Source organism: Chiloscyllium plagiosum, unplaced genomic scaffold, assembly GCF_037043375.1.
Source record: "Chiloscyllium plagiosum isolate Xiang-an unplaced genomic scaffold, Cpla_swu_hap1 HiC_scaffold_11, whole genome shotgun sequence".
In the NCBI taxonomy this organism is placed as follows: domain Eukaryota; kingdom Metazoa; phylum Chordata; class Chondrichthyes; order Orectolobiformes; family Hemiscylliidae; genus Chiloscyllium; species Chiloscyllium plagiosum.
This window is the reverse complement of record NW_028270149.1, coordinates 80,331,781-80,349,345: the sequence shown is the minus strand read 5'-3', so window position 1 is coordinate 80,349,345 and position 17,565 is coordinate 80,331,781. Positions and strand designations below refer to the sequence as shown.

The window sequence follows — 17,565 nt, the reverse complement described above, 5'->3', positions numbered from 1 at the left end:
ATGAAAAATGATGATCATATGAAGAACAAATGCATAAAAATGTCATAACACAATTTTGTAAGGAAGCGGAAAATATTCTAATTCCAGGAGAAAGAAAACGTGAGAATATTTTTGTAATTAACTCTAACTTTAGCAGCTGCATCAAGGACTCATCATCTCCCGTATATTAACATATATTTATACCCCAAAATCAGACAGCAATCATTGGTAATGAATCGGGAATGAGCACCTTGAATTGCTGTATCGGGAGAGATGGAATGATAGATTCATAGATGAAAGGACACATGGATCAATGGATTGATAGACAGGCAGATTCATCAATGGATATTTGGCATAACCATGAGCTGCCAGTCTCTGGATAGTCAACAACATACAACAATTGACCTGTGCCCACTGGATAGCTGACCCATCCTCTGTCTGTGGACATCTAATACCTGTGCCCACAATCCACTGACTCACTAAACCCCCTTTCTCATCTGTCACATTCCCCTCAACCAACAACCTGCTGTGTTACCCCCTTACTCTGCTGACAACCACCCGCTCACTACCCACTTATATCCCAACTCCCTCATCTAACTAACACCCTAGTCCCTTACCGACTCGCTTACCAATATCCCCTCACTCATTACTTACTTACCTTCCCTCAGTACTGAAATACAACAGGTATTTCTCTAAAATAGGGCCATGATTTTCTGTGACAATCCACTCCAATGCCAAATGTGAGATTTTCCAGACTGATGTATTGGAAGCTGAGCCAGTGAAGTCCTGAGATATATTGTGGTAATCTTAGATCTTGGTCTACACAAGAAATCTGAACCCAGGTCAGACTTTCAAAGAGGCAGAATTTCAATGGAACCTACCTGGTGGAAAGGAGGAGATTCAGCTTGAACAGATGATTGTATCCTCCATTAAAATCCTTTCCTATATTTTCCAGGTGCATTCCTTATTCCCTACACACTCATGCTGGTTCTTGCTGGGATACCATTGTTTTTACTGGAATGTTCCTTTGGCCAGTTTGCCAGCCTCGGAGCTGTTTGAGTGTGAAAAGCTGTGCACATGTTAAAGGTTGGTGTTTGTTGAATAACTCATGCTTAGTAACAGTTTAAACAAGTAATTTCGTTTAATTTTCTTCTTGAGTCAGAGGTTTAAACCGAAACTTGTCAAATGTATCAATGTGAATACAGTTGCTTTGAAATGTATTAAATGTTGTGATGTGGGGAAGTGTAGCAGTCAATTTGAGAACAACAAGCTCCAATAAATAGCAATGAGTTAGCGAAGAGATACTATTGATATTTGTGGATAAACATTACCTGGGGGTCACTGGAAACAGCTTTCCTGCACTGCCTCAAAAAGGGGAAACATTTAGATCCACCTGACAAATGGACCCTTGAATTCACCAGTCCCATTTTTGAAGATGCCCTCTGTACTGCATTGAAGGGTCATCCTGGATTACATGTTCATGACTCTGGAATGATGTTTGAATGAACCATGTTATGTGTCAGAGACCAAAGGGTTCCTCATTGAGTAATATTTGTTTGTTTAGATACAATTACAATTCTGCAAATGCAAATTCATCCCATAGACTTGTATGTGTGTGTGTGCATACGAGGTTTCATTTACTCTATTTCCATCTTTATAGATACATATATTATTGTGCATCCTTACAAATTGACCACTTTTTAATGTTATGTCATCTTATCGTTATATTTATAATGGCAAATGTGCAAACAAATTTGATACTGCAGCTGTACCCTCCTTTCAATGGAAAATAAAGAGTTTTATTTTCTGTGCAATACAGGCAGGCCATACCATACAAAATGCACAAGAGTACTAGAACAGAGCATGGAATATTATCTTACAGCTGCAAAAAAGGTGCACAAAGAACAAGGTTAGTATTAAATTGGAAATTTGAGTGGTCTATTCAGAAGTCTAATAACGGCGGGGAAGAAGCTGTTCTTGGATCTGTTGATACATTTGTTTAAGTCTTTGTATCTTCTGTCCAACAGAAGACTTTGGAAGAAATTACAGCCGGGATGGGGAAGGGTCTTTGCTGTTCAAGAAAGACATTAATGAATCAAGGTGTCATCATTATAAACCATTATTTAGAAATATCAATAGGTCATCATTACATATCATACTTATACTTTCCAGGTTTTTTAACTGAATTAAAACTCCATTCTGACATACACAAAGTTCTTCCTGAGACACATTTTCACCCTTGCATTATGCGATAGATTCAGGCCAGAATATACCTTTCTGGAGTTACATGACTCATGATATGTGAAACTCTGGCATAAAAGGTTTGCACTTTCAGTTACTCTCTTAATGCTGTCACTGCTCTGTGTTCAGTCATTGAGAACATTATTATTTTTCTTTTATTTTACTCATTTTTGGTTTGACATGGTGAATGTTGTCTGATTCACGATGTGTCTAGGATCCTGCAGACTCAGTCAACCAGTACACGTGAAATGAGTTTACCCAGATAACTCTTCTTGAAACAGGGAAAAGATGACATAGCACAAGCCAGCAGTCAGTGTAACTGTCACAACTTTATTTGAAGACAACACAGATTAAGAACTAAACTTTACAATTTTAACTTTTAACAACTTTATTTCTAACTACCCAATTCTTAGAGAAACTTAAATACCTACCGGATACTCATAACTTTCACTGGTTCATCTAATTCTTTTTCCGCATTTTCCTCTCTCTTCATGGGTTGATTCTCTCTGTCTCTCTCTTTGTCTGGTCAGAGGGTGAGTTGCTCTGATCTTTGCCATGTCCTAACTTGCCTCTGGCTTGTCTCGAGAGTGGGGTCAGGTCGAGCCCTGTATCTTCTTGACAACCTTCACTAATTTTCCAAAAACTTGACCAACTGGGGGCATTGAGTTAACTGGTTTTATCACCGTGAAACATTGTTAATAGTTTTTGATGGTTTGCCAACAGTGACACAAGTATTCACTAACAGCAAAGAAAGGACTTCCCCAGTTTCTGGATTGATCAGATGAGATTGAAGGATTTAAACATGTGTCCTTGTGAAGAGATGGGACCAATCAATAAGTCATGACTGAACTGTGCCAGCAGGACACTACCATCAGCATCACACATGGTCAGACAGTGTTTTCAGTCAGTGCTAGTGATAAAAATCTATGTGGAGCAGGACCCCCCGTGAAATTCTTAACACATCCTGTGGTTTATAGAAGGAAACCCAGCCATTGCAGACTGTAGGTGGGAGTTGTTCTGAGAGCAGGAACTCCTGTCCACAATATATAATGGTTGGAATCCTTGGGTATTAATTAGCACCCAGGGACTGAAGCAGGAGCATGATTGAAGTTTCATGACACAAAAAATCAAATGTTACTTAATCTAAAACACTAGCAACCTGAGGTCCTGCTAGATAGTAGCAACTCTGTGCTCCTATATGCTTCAGAGAGTTGGAGAACTGGCAGAAACCACCTCAAAAGTACTGGCAGCGGTAATGTTGCAAATTCCTCCACATTCAATGTCAAGAAAGGTCCATCAACAATGCCTTTGCCAAAGCAAACCTGCCAAGAATTACCTCATATCAGTTGCACTGAGCAGGCCATAGCTTTCACATGCCTGATACCAAACTTCCCCATAACTGTTCTACTCAGTCTCAGTCACTGCAGGAGACTCCCATGAGGACAGCAGAAACACTGAAGCATGTCCTCAAAGTGTTCCCTGAGGAGATAAAAGACCTCTGCTGTCTCATAGGAGTATCTAGTTTGTGAACATCCAAAATGGTGAAGCCTGTTTGCACGTTCTCCCCATGTCTGCGTGGGTTTCCTCCGGGTGCTCCGGTTTCCTCCCACAGTCACAAAGATGTGCAGGGTCAGGTGAATTGGCCATACTAAATTGCCCGTAGTGTTAGGTAAGGGGTAAATGTAGGGGTATGGGTGGGTTTCGCTTTGGCGGGTCGGTTTGGACTTGTTGGGCCGAAGGGCCTGTTTCCACACTGTAAGTAATCTAATCTAATCTTATCTGAGAGGACACCGAACAGATGAAGAGAATCAATGCGAGTGTGCAGAAATGAAATTAAAGCATCAGAAGGAGTGCACTCAGCCTCAAACAGCCCACCTAAACCGCATGAGGCTGAGTCTACAGATCACGCATTGGACTTACCAATCAACCTTACCATCCTCAACCTGAAGGAACTGCTTAAGAGGCGAAAAGGCTCAAAGAAAACTTTAACCAAGGTGATCCCTGGCTCTTGGTGGAGCTGAAAACAGTTCTGAAAAACTCCCATTGCAATTACAGAGGGTTTAAACAAGAAAAAGCAATTATCAGGGTCTTTTTTGGCCAAGTGAACAAAACATTTTCTCAAAATTCCTCAAATCTCAGGAGTGACAAGACGTTGCACATGATTCAGAGCTTCTGTAGAGTCAGGCTTCTTCCTGTATCTTTCCCCTCTGTGTTGTTCCAGGTGTGGGCCCCATTCAGGAGCTGATGTACATGCAGCAGAAATTTTCTATGAAACAGAAGTGAAATATTTAACAATTCCTGCACAATATTTATCCACCAATTAATTCCACTGTAAAAGAAAGCTGTTCCTAATCATATTATATTGCAGTTTATTCTAATACTTGGCAAGTCATATTATAGTGAAACATGTTCAATCTGTGTGTTTATTACAGAGATCAGACTCCCATGTCTAAATTGACTGAATCGTGATATTTATTTGCAATGAAATACTCTGGAGACATATTATATCCAAATAATCTTGAAATTAAGTCGAACCGAAATTTTTTAAAAATGCTCTATTGCAGGAACAGTTTTTCAATGTAAACAGCGTTAACAAGTAATCAATTTATTCTCATCTTATGAAGTAGCTACTACATCTAAAAGATTATCATTTTATTGAGAACACAACACTAATTAGTCAGTTTTTTTTAACAAAACCCTGATCACACATCCTCGAGACACATTGTGCACTGATGACATTGTGGTAATGCATTTCCAACAAGAGCTACTGTGGGTTAAAGAGCAGCCCCAAAAGACTGTTCTGAAATAGACAACCAAACATACTGACTAAACCATATAACCAATGACCTTTAGAAACACAGTGGCAACTATGCAGCTGCTGACAAAAGCAAATACCCATTCACAAATCTTGTTTTAAATACCAACTGGGTGAACGAGCATGGGTTAACATTCAGTGGGCATGGGCACACAGAATAGACATAGATAAGAGGTTTTGTTCTCACCTTTCACAAAAATTCCCAAATCCAGATTAATGTCTAAAGCCTGTGAGAGGCTGTGAACCAGGGCCATGGTGAAGCTGCCCCATCTTCACTAAAAGTTGAGGGTTGCTTGAAGGTTCTTGCTTCTTGGAACCAGTCAGCTTCGGAATGTAGTGGTGTGGGATTGTTAACTGTGCACTTACTCTAGACCAGCGATAACTGGCCACACCTGGAAGGGGGCTGACGTCTGGAATCAGAACCCATTGCCATCTTTAAATGACTCTGGATTGGTTTGGACTCGGCATAGACCTGGCTCCCTTTTCCATGAATATCCAGGACTTTTCCTCTGTAATCACCTCAAATCCAGCAAGCTTTAAGATATCTACATGCCTCCAAGTCTGTCTCTAGCAGTCAAAGCTCTAAACTTTGGAATTGCTCCATATATCTCCACCTCTCTATTTCTCTTTTCTCCTTCTCAACATATCTTCACACTGACTGGTTCAGCCAAGCTTCTAGTCTTCTCCTTGTATAATATGTCATGAGGTTTGATGTGAGATTTTACATTATGACACTTCTTGGGAGTATAGTGGGATATAATGTAGCAGTAGAGGCACTGTATTACTAAAAATTGCTGTAAAGAGAGTGGAGTCTGAGAGACTGTCACAGAAACTGTTTCCTGATCTTTCAAACATTTCCTCACCTGCCACAAGGTGGCGCCCTCAGCTTGGACAACTCTCACCACGGCCATGATGGGTACCCACATAATACAGAAGATGATCATACACCAGCCCAGCGCTATTGACCAGACAGGGTATTCAATTGGTCCATATGTTGGAGGGGCAAATGTTGTTAAGGACCAGACTAAGATTGCCTGAGTGAAATAAACACAGAAAGTAAAATCAGTAACCTGATGAAAGGGACTAACTGTACATTTTTACATTCAGCTTAAATCACTCAAAGATGTAACATCTCCTTACGGTTAAAATGCATGGAGAGATCAGAATCCAACAGGCTCTCCACCAGAGCCAGAAGAGCCAATTCCTTTCCCCAATCATCATCTCAATGTCCTTGATGAATCTGTTTGTCCCTGTGAACAACAAGGAAGCAGAGAGACACCATCACTTACTCTGTCCTGTCTTCAGGGCAGCTTGTTTACTGTTGAAGTTCATCTTGTACAGGTGGCACTGATGAACAGGTTAAACAGAGAAAGGATCGCTGAAGATTTCAAACAGGATGAAAAGAGTGGTCCCTGTCACCAAATCGATTATCTGTACTCCAAGATTTAAGGGTTTTGAAGGAACTCTCACACTGTTTCGAGAAGACAAGTGTTCAAGGTGAATGGGAGATGAAGTGAGGTGGCAGGTTGAGGCCTAAGTTGCCAAGTGAGTGGGGATTGATGGTGTGGTGAAGACATGTTGGTTGAGTCTGGAGCAGGGCTGTGGAAGATTTGGATCTGGTCAGGTATGGAGTTGGGAGTGTTTGATAGTGGAGATGAGAGGAATGTGTTGCCTGGAATAGTGAGTGGTGGGTGGTCACATGCCCATGGGAAGTGATGTCACAGGTGAATGACTTGGTGGGAGAATGTTAATGTTATTCATTGTCAGATCAATGTGAATGATTGAGGGAGTCATTTTTATAATGAGAGCAGATTTTAATCCCTCTAACATTTCCTGGTAATTATAAGTCAGTCAGAACTTTCTGAAGTCTCTGTCTCTAACTCAGAGTTGGAACTTATTCAGAGGGTTTTTGACACTGGGTATTTCCATCAGTATCATACATTCCCAGGTAATTCCCATATAACCAGTGTGTTGGGACATCTGCCTGATCCTGGTGGACAGCTTCCAGCCAATGTCTGGTCTCCCAAAATCTGGAAATGTAAAATGTCGGCTAAGAAATTACATTCATCACTTTAGAATTGATGAGCTTGATCTTTGTGTGAACAATGGTTAAGGGAGTGGAAACAATAGCTAATGTTAATTCCTGTAAACAGGTAATCAGTAAATAGTATTCCCTTGGCTGTATTCTTAGGGCACCATAAGAGCAAGAAAATGATCAAGACACTTGTCCAAAGGAATGAATGGTTATGGATAGCACAGATAAAAGACATTGGAGTATTGACTGAACTATGATGGCATTAAATTGGGGAACAGGTTTAATGGACTGAATGGCCTACTCTTATTCCTGTGTCCCAAGATAAAGGATCAGGAAGCATATTAATGTTCCTAATCCCTATGATGATCAAGACACTCACAGGAACAATCTCATTAAGGGAATGTCCTGGTTCTGTAGGATCATCATTGTGGTCAGGGAAGTGAGAAGTCTTGAAACAATGTTAAGAATCTATCCATGTAATGCTTCTGTTATGAAGGTGGAAGGGAATATTTGGGGGTTTTGAAACAGTCAGAATGGACAAAGAACACAACAGTATATGAATAGGCCTTTCGGCCCTCTAAGCCTGCGCTTACACATTTTGCTCCTCCATACTAAAACTGTCCCCACTAACAGGATCTGTATCCCTCTATTCCCTTCCTATTCATGTATTTGTCCAGGTGCTTCTTGAATGCTGCTATTGTGTCTACTTCCACCATCTCCTCTAGCAGGCGTGTTCCAGGCACTCACCACCCTTTGTGTGAAAAACATGCCTTGTACATCACTTCTAAACATCCCCCCACACCTTGAAAGTGTGTCCCCTAGTAATTGATCCCTCCATCCTAGGAAAAAACCTCATACCTTCCACTCAATCCATGCCATCCCAATCTTCTAAACTTCTATCAAGTTGCCCCTCAACCTTTTATATTCCAATGAAAACAAACCCAGTCTGCCTAAATGTTCTTCATAGCTAAAATCCCCATACCCTGCAACATCCTGGTAAACCTCTCCTAAGCATCCACATCCATCTGGTACTGTGGTGACCAGAACTGTACGTAATACTCCAAGTGTGACCGAACTAAAGTTCCATAAAGCTGCAGCATAATTTGCCTACCCTTATACTCAATGCCACTTCCAATGAAGGCAAGCGTGCCACAGGTTAATTGGATTGGAAGGATTCAGTTGCTGTGGGGTAGTTATCAAGTGAGGGCATGATTGAATAGCAAGTCAACTAGTTTCTAAATTTTGCTTTTCACTGTGGGACATGCATGATGTTGTTCACCTGTTATATCTGGTATCATAGCCTTGTGATTTTGAAACATAGTTCAATAAAATTCGTTCATGAATTTTATAATCCTAAACTTTTGCCTCTGTCATTATTCATTTGACTCAAGTCTAAACCCTCACTAACTGTTCAAACCCTATAGTTATCTGCACAATATCCAGTGTAGATTTTGTAGTGTTCTCTGAAAAGGTGAAAGTATTCTCATAAATACATTTCAATTGTAATTATTTTTTTCCAGTCATACCTACCATAGATCCAGCTGAGACCAATGAGTTCCAACAGAGCAACTGTAATGAGAATCCATCCAGTGCAGAAATAATCCATTAAATGTAACCAATAAATCCCAGTCTAAAATAAAATGGAAAATTAGAAAGCATTAAATGGAAAAACCATAACATTCAAATTTTTAAAACAGACATTAAAAGGATTTGAAGAATTTATCTTTTCTCAACCGCAAAATACCCTGTCTGCTCGATTTACTCTTATTCCCTGAAGGGCTAGAATTAGTTGTATTCCATTTTGCTTTTCTGAAATAAACAATCAAATGTGTATGTAGCAGCATGGTGGGTCAGTGGTTAGTAGTGCTGTCTCACAGTGCCAGGACTGCAAGTCTGATTCCACCCTTGGGTGACTGTCTGTGTGGAGTTTATAAGTTCTCCCCATGTCTGTGTGGGTTTACTCCAGGTGCTCTGGTTTCCTCCCACAGTCTAAAGATATGTGGATTAGGTGGATTGGCCATGCTAAATTGTTCATAGTGTCCAGGGATGCAAAGGTTAGGCAGATTAACCATGGGGAACGCAGGGTTGTAGGGTAGGGGATGGTTCTAGGTTGGCAGCTCTTCAGAGGATCAGTGCAGACTTGATGGACTAAATGGTATTTCCACACTGTAGAGATTCTATGATTCTGTCCAGATGTGATCTCGGTCAGGTGCAACACCTCTCTGGATTTATATATTATGATCCTTTCCATGCCTTTTAACATTTTATTCACTGTTTTAACTTCCTGGGAACATTGTACTAATGATATTTATGAAATGTTCACAAAATTCCTCTAGATATCTCCCCTTCCCATGACCTCTACTACATTCCCAGATGACACATATTCATCATCAACCTTCCCTCTGCTCAAATTGCAATCGTCTTTATTAAATTAAATCTGCAACATTAGTCGAAATATTTTCTTTTTATTGCTGCGATCGTGGGAATTAAGGGCAGCAATAATAATAGAGACCACAGCTTTATCCTGGATGAGGAAGGTCATCACTCCATCTTCATACAGACGTTGATAATTGGTGAACACCCTGATATTGCAACATCTGATTGCTTCTTCAATGATTTCTAGATTTTAGCCTCCACTGCTCAATGCAGAAATTAGTGCTGTGTGTCAATCATTCTTCATGTGTTGCAGAATTCCAGATATAAATTCTCAAATTGCTTTTCCTCATTTTAAACCAAGCTCCCTAATCTCATAAATTTAATATTCTGAGTAAAATCACATTCTATAACCGCATAAGATCACCTCTCAAAATGGACTGATCTGCAGCCTGAAAAGTACAATTTCTTGAATCTTTCCTCATAACTCAAAACCCCAATTCTAGGGGTCGGTCTTGTGGCTCCTAGCATTACAGTCTCCAGTGTCCATGTGTCTGTCTGTCTTGTTGGGAGGAACTGGATGCAATAGTTAAGGTAAGGTCTGACCACAGTGCTGTAAAGTTTGATGGCCATTCCTTCTGATTTCTATTCTACAGTTTTGTGATCCAATTGATGAGGCTTATGGACTTTGCTGATCACAGAAAGCATGACACAACCCAAGAGAAAGCAGCCTGTTTAATTGACTCACCATGGAACACGTTCAACATTCACCACTTCGGCAAGTGTCCTGCAAGAGCACTTTCCAAAACTGCATTCCCCACAACCAAGATAAAGCAGGCACCAGGCACAAAAGCAAGTTGATTTACAAAGCAAAGAATTTCAGGTGCTGGAAGGTTGAGATGGAAATCAGGAAATTCTAGAATTATTCAACAGGGCAGACAGATTCAACAGGGAGATGAATAAGATTAACATTTCAGCTCAATGATGATCTTTCAGGAAGGAATTGGAAATCTTCATCAAGGGACAAGAGTACTGAGGGTGGGGAGTTGGAAATGGATTTTGCAAAGCAAGCCGGTGGGAATCCACATTTCGTTTATAAAGACGTGCATAAAATGGTGGGAAGGAAAGAAGGGAGGGTGTTGTTTTCAGGGGGCAACTTGGGGGCACTCCAATTACACATAGCATCATAGAATCATAGATTGTTACAGTACAGAAGGAGGTCATTCAGCCCATTATGTCCACACTGCTTCCCCAGCAAGCATTATGACTCCTGCCACACACCCCTTCCTCACACCCTTTTTCCAACTAAATAATCACCAATACCTCAATTGACTCACCATCACATTTCAAAGCTGTGCACTCCATTCCTGAATGTGAAAAAGATCTTCCTAATTACATTTGCAAATCACTTTAAATCTGAGCCATCTCATTCTCGATCCTTTCACAAAGGAGAACAGTTTCTCCCTATCTACTCTATTCAGACCTCATATGAGTTTGACAATGTCTGTCACATCTTCTCTTGACCCCTCCTCTCCTCTCTAAGGAGAATGACCCAATCTGTCCAATGTATTCTCATAAATTAACTTTCTCATTTTGGAATCATTTTTGTCGATCTCTTCTGCATTCTTCCAAAGTGTTCACATCCTTTGAATATTGTAGCATTCACAACAGTGCTTAGCACACCTGGTGAAGATTAACAAATTTCTTATACAAGTTCAGCATAACTTTCTTGCTATTATACCCTAATAACTCTATTATTAAAGCCCAGGATACCATATGCTTTATTAACTGTTCTCTCTACATGTCCTGCTATCTTCAATGATCTGTGAAAATCTGCCCAGACCACTCCTGCACCTCTTAAGTACTGCACCCCTGATGTTACACAATCTGTCAAATGTTTTCTCCCCCCAAAATGGATCATCTCAAACTTCTTGCATTGAGCTTCACCTGGAAGCTACCTGCTCACTCCACCAACATGTCTGTGAACTTGTGGACTTTTCAACTCTCCTGCTTAGAGTTTACAATCCTTCCAAGATTCATGTCATCTCCAAACTTTGAAAATGTCCCTTACAAGACAAGGTCTATACCCTACAAATAAAGCAGGAAAAGCAGGGCTCCCACGACTGATGTAAAACAAGGAACTACAGATGCTGGACATCTGAATCAAAAACACAAACAGAAATTGCTGGTGAAACCTAGCAGGTACAGAACATCTCTGGTGAGAAAGTGGAGTTACCATTTCTCGATGATGAGTCACTGGACTTGAAATATTAACTCTGCTTTCTCCCTACAGATGCTGCCAGACTTTTTGGGTTTCACCAGCAATTTCTGTTTTTGTTCCAATCCCGATCCCTGGCGAACTCCACTACAAACCTTCCTACAGCCCAAAAAATATTTGGTGATCATTATTCTCCATTTCCTTTCACCCAGCCAATTTTGTATCCAGGCTGCTATTATCTCCTTTGTTCCGTGAGCTATAACTTTCTTCATAAATCTGTTGTGTAACATTGCTTAAAGTGCATTTTGAAAGTTCATGTACACCGCATCAATGACATTACCCTCATCGATCCTTTCTATTACCTCTTCAAGAATAGTCAGCCATGATTTGCCTTTTAGAAATCCATGCTGACTGTTTCTAATTAACCCACATATTTTTCTATGCCTCAACTGATTCTGTCATTAATATTTGTTTCCAGATTTTTATCCACCACTGAAGTTAAGCTGAATTGTCTGTCATTGCTGGGCTTACCTTCACAGGTTTTGTTTTACAAATAAAGGCGTAACGTCTGCAATTGTCTAACCAGTTAGCACCTCCCCTGAGTTTAGGGGAGGCTGAAAGATTATGGTCAGTGGTGCTTTAATTTCTACACTTGCTTCCTTAAATGTTCTTGGATGCATGATACCTGCTTCTGGACCTTGTCAATTTAAGTATTGATTGCCTACTCCAAACTTCTTCCTGATGAATATTGATCTTTATCGTGACAGAGCTTCCTCCTCCATCACTAAAACTGGTGTCGCTTCCACCTCCTTGGTAAAGACAGATGCAAGGTATTCAGTTAACACCTTAATCATGTCTCTTGTCTCCATATGTCCTATATTTCAACTTGTGGGCCAAATGCTGGAATGTGAGATTAATGTAGAATTAATATAATTTTGGTTGTACAGACTTGAGGGCCAAAGGTCCTCTCCTGTACTATAGGATTCTATGATTCTCTGTGTAAACCACCTTTTTTACCCTAATTGACTCAATCCTCATTTTGCTATCAATGTGCCTATAGAAGACTTGGGAATTCCTTGTTATGTTTGGCTGACCGTGTTTTCTCATCAGTTAGTACATTTGGCTGGACAGCTGTCTTGAAATGCTGAGAGATGTCAGAGGTGCGTTTCAATTCCTGCACCAGCTGAAGATACCATGAAGAATCAACCTCTCCCCTTCCCTGAGGTGTGGTGATTCTCACATTAAACCATCACTAGTCACCTCTCTGTGGCACAGTAGGCCCATGGGGGCTTTACCTCTGACCTTAATCTTCTTATTAAACCCCCTTCACTTCTCCAATATGCTTTTCACTTCCCCTTTGAACCTCAGTGTTCTGCTTGAAGTTTTTGTCTTGACACTAGTCATAAACTCACTCTTTCTTTTTCATTTTGTATTCTATTTCCTTTGTTCATCCTCGGAGCTCTGGATTTGTTTGTCCTCCTTTTGCTTTTTGAGGGAACATACCTTGACTGTACCTGAATCATATCTATTTTAAACATAGCCCTTTGTTCAGTGACTGTTTTTCCCCCCATAATTTTGTTCCAGTCTCTCTGGCTTCGCTCCATTCTTGCCCATTGAAGTCAGCTCTCCTCCAGTTAATTCTTCTTATTCCGGACTGCCAATTATCCATTTTTATGATCATCCCTGGTCCAAAACCAAACCAGCTGTGGGGTTCTAAATGCTGGGAGCCTATTTAGACTGAACTTAATTCTTTGTGATTTATGAAACAGTGTCTCATTTTACTGAGTATGCTTGTCTAGAGAGGGTTGATTGCTCATGTGGAAACATAGCAAATGACTAAACTACAACCTACCTGTGTTACAAACAGAAGGCCAAGGAAATAAAATAACAAACAAAGACCAGCTGTCAGATAAAGACGCTTTGGCCGAAGGAACTCAGGAAACTGGTCCAGCAGGCTTGTTATTACTGTTTCTATTGAAAACAAAAGTTATCAGTGATTAATTAATGATTTATACCAAGTCTTAGATAAATCCACCACCAGAGAGATGGCAGCCAAGAGGACTGAAGGAGCCAATGGGGAGAGATTTCTCTGTCTATGGGTGTCATTGCTCATATAAGAACAATGTTTGGAAAATGGAGGCTTGCTAATGTCTCCTGACAGTAACTCACCACCTCAGGGTGGGTGATAGAAGATTCTGAGATGTGGGCTATAAGCTGTGATTCAGTGGGAATGACAATATTAGACATTTGGTTCAACAATGTGTGGGAGAGCTCTCCCAGATTGCATTGCAGAAGAGTTTGCAGCACTGATTGGGAAGGTTGTGTCTTTGCTGTTTCTGATGCCAGGCAGTTCATCTGGTTTATTTTTCCTATCGGAGCAATGAACCACAACTGAGTGGCTTGCCACTTTATTTCAGAAAGAGTTGTTGTTTCATGCCTCACAATTAATATGTCACCACGTCACTGTGGGGCAGCAAGGTGGCTCAGTGGTTAGCATTGCTGCCTCACAGTGCCAGGGACCCAGGTTCAATTCCAGCCTTGGGTGCCTGTCTGTGTGGAATGAGTGTGGGTTGTGATGTCTACACGGGTTTCCTCAGGGTCTCTGGTTTCCTCCCACAGTCCAAGGATGTGCAAATTAGGTGAATTGGCCATGCTAAAATGCCCGTAGTGTTAGGTGCATTAGTAAGGAGTAAACGTAGGAAAATGGGTTACTCTTCAGAGGGTTGAAGGGCCTGTTTCCACACTGAAGGGAATCTAATCTAATATAATAACTTGTAGGACATTATATAACCCCTGCATAATTATGTGACCTAAGAGCAGAAAGGTCTCAGAAACTATCTTGACTTGGGCCACTTCAAGCATGACATACTGTGCTGCATGTTGTAATTGAGTACTTTCATACTCACCGAGAAGCGTACATGAATATAATGTTTGCATATAACAGTGAGCTGCAATAAATATTCTGTTGGATTCTTTAATAACATAAAGCATTGAAGCAAAATGCATATCAAGGATTCCAGGGTCTAGCATATGATTATGGTTCTGAGGTTTTCAAGAAGGTCTCTCACACACAATCTCCTTCTATAAAAGGCATTAGGTGTCAGATGGGTTTTTCTGACACAATGATAGCTTTACAGTCAAAATTACTGACAGCAGTGTTATTTAATCCAGGTTTATTTAATTGAATTCAAATTCCTCAGACACTGAGGTGAAACACAACCAGAAACTATTGGAAACACTCTGCAGGTTTGGCAGCATCTGTGGAGAGAAAGCAGAATTAGCATTTCAGATCCAGTGACCCTCCTTCAGAATGCTGTTTTATGAAGAAGGGTCACTGGACACAAAACATTAACTCTGCTTCCTCTCTACAGATGCTGCCAAACCTGCTGAGTTCTTCCTGCAATTTCTGTTTGTTTCTGATTTCCAGCATCTGCAGTTCTTTTTTGACACAGAGGTGAGGGTTGATCTCATGTCTCCAGATCATTTATCTAGGCCTCCACATTAGTCTGATAACTGAATCACAACATAATTGCGGCTCAATGCATTTTAACAAATCCCGTTCCTGATGAGAGGCATCTAGATGTACATCAAAAATGATAGTTATTATATTGAGACATCTAGAACTTGGCAGCAGAAACTGGGCAGAAACAGAAATATGAGTTGTATGATACAACAGAAAGAACAAGGAAAGGGGAAGCAATGGCCTAGTGGTATTACCATTGGACTGTTAATCCAGAGATTATGTCCAAGGGACCCAGGTCAAATCCTGCCACGGCAGTTGGTGGAATTAAGAATCTAATGATGACCATGAATTGATTGTTGAAAAAGCTGATCTGATTTGCTAATGTCTTTTAGAGAAGGAAGCTGCCATCCTTACTTGGTCTGGCCTAGATGTGGCTCCAGACCCATTGCAATGTGGTTGACTCTTAACTGCCATCTGGGCAATTAGAGATGGGCAATAAATGCTGCCTAGCCAGCAATGACCTCATCCCATGAATGAATAAAGAAAAACAAAATTGTGAACAGCGACTGAACGTGAATGCAGATTTTAAAAAAACATGAAAACCACTGTAAATCTTCCAGATGTTAGGTAACAATGATCTGAATATTTCTTTCCTACAACTTGGAACACACTTCATTCAACCAAGCTGAGGTTTCATTAAGACATTGTGGAGAATTTGACTATAGAATAACATTATTTTCTCATGCATTAAAATCATCAGCCGTAATTCCCAACCCCAGATTCCAAATATAATAGTTTAAATAAGTTCCTTTTATAGAAGTAGAAAGAGATTGGTTAAATTAAGTAACATTGTTGTTGAACTTAAAAGATGTCATTCTTACCAAAACTTGCAAAAAGTGTGTCAAGTCCCAAAGTGAACAGCATGAAGAAAAATAAAATGGACCATAAAGTTGCCCATGGCAACTGTGCAAGGGCCTCTGGGTAGGCAATAAAGGCCAAACCAAACCCTGAACAATGGATACAAAACAAATATTAATATTAATCCTGCGTACAATCAACACACACTGCTACATTTAATTCCGTATAGTCACTGATGTTGAGGCAAATTCAAAAAGTCTCAGCTGAGACATTCCAATTACTTCATACCATGTGGCACACCCTGAATATAAGGATGAATGTATGGGCATGAGATCAGTAAATCAGAGTGGTGAGATTGTGACATCTTAATTGTGAACTGGATATGTCGAAGTCCAGTAATTTCATATCTCAAACTAAGTTAAATCAGTTCGATACATTTGTTGAATAATGCCTACTTTCATTGGGAATCAATAATTATAAAGAAACCTGTTTTTTTTATAGATATTTTTATTGAAAATTTAACATTTTTACAAGTTTACAAAATAAAAAAAAACCCTAGTATAAACATTGATATACAATTAAACCTTAAATAAATAATAACCAAACTTTAACAAAAGAAAAATACCGACAGAAAAAAAATCGAAACTCAATTAACTACTAATCTAACCTACAACTAACCAGAATGTATAATTACATTATTCAAATAAGAGAAAAAAAAAACCTGACGGATAACACAGAAATTGGGTAGTGAGATACATGCTCGGAATGTATTAACATCATATGTAACAAAACATCATATGTATTCGTGCGGGATTCCTCTCCCAAGGGGCCCCGGACCAGCCAGGTTCGCCATCTCAATTAAATAAAAGCCCTTGTTAGGATGGCCGAAATATCTGTATTTATATAATTCAAGAAGGGCTGCCATATTTTATGGAATAATTCGGTCTTTTGGTGCACCATATTTGTAAGGGGAATACATTCCATAACTGATCTGTGCCAATTTGAAAGTCCAGGGGGGCCCTCAGCCACCCAGTTTACCAAAATATTTTTCCTTGCACAGAAAGAGAGAATAGAAAATAATCTCTTCCCGTGCATATCCAAGTTCGAAAAGCCCAAAAGGAGAGATACAGGGTCCACTCTAATTTCCATTCCTAAGATTTCTGTCAGAGCACTTGCTACTTTAGTCCAATATCTTTGGATCTTATGACAGGTCCATAGGCAATGTACAAGAGTGCCCACCTCTATTTTACATTTGTGACACATTGGAGATGCTCCTACCTTAAATTTTGCCAATCGATCCGGTGCTGTATGGGCCCTATGAAGTATCTTCAATTGAATAGCTTGAGTTCTGTTGCAGATGGTGATTCTTCTGGCGTTTTCCCAAATGTCATTCCACGTTTCTATAGAGATTTCTAGTCCCAAATCCTGATCCCATGTTTTAAGCAGATTGTCCATATCTCCCGATACTTCATCATGTAGTAAATGATAAATAGTACTGACGGAAGATACCCCCATTGGCCATAGCACTCTACATTCTCTATCTGATTTATAAAGACTATCTAATAACGTAGTCTTTTTCTGTA

General features: G+C 40.0%; 1 protein-coding gene and 1 pseudogene across 2 annotated transcripts in view; one reads left to right on the top strand and one right to left on the bottom strand.

Annotated features, from left to right (window-relative positions):
- The window catches only part of LOC148148841 (sodium- and chloride-dependent neutral and basic amino acid transporter B(0+)-like), a 430,083-nt pseudogene that overhangs the window by 223,210 nt on the left and 189,308 nt on the right, over positions 1-17,565 (top strand). The window lies entirely within an intron of this gene.
- Positions 3,990-17,565, bottom strand: part of LOC148148842 (sodium- and chloride-dependent neutral and basic amino acid transporter B(0+)-like) — a 57,688-nt gene continuing 44,112 nt past the window's right edge. Inside the window, exons 10-15 of the mRNA XM_087992224.1 lie at positions 16,006-16,131; positions 13,514-13,632; positions 8,601-8,700; positions 6,176-6,285; positions 5,899-6,069; positions 3,990-4,486 (exon numbers count right to left, since the gene is read on the bottom strand). Coding sequence (XP_087848350.1) covers positions 4,349-4,486; positions 5,899-6,069; positions 6,176-6,285; positions 8,601-8,700; positions 13,514-13,632; positions 16,006-16,131 — 764 coding nt within the window. The 3' untranslated portion in view covers positions 3,990-4,348. The remainder of the gene's footprint in view (positions 4,487-5,898; positions 6,070-6,175; positions 6,286-8,600; positions 8,701-13,513; positions 13,633-16,005; positions 16,132-17,565) is intronic.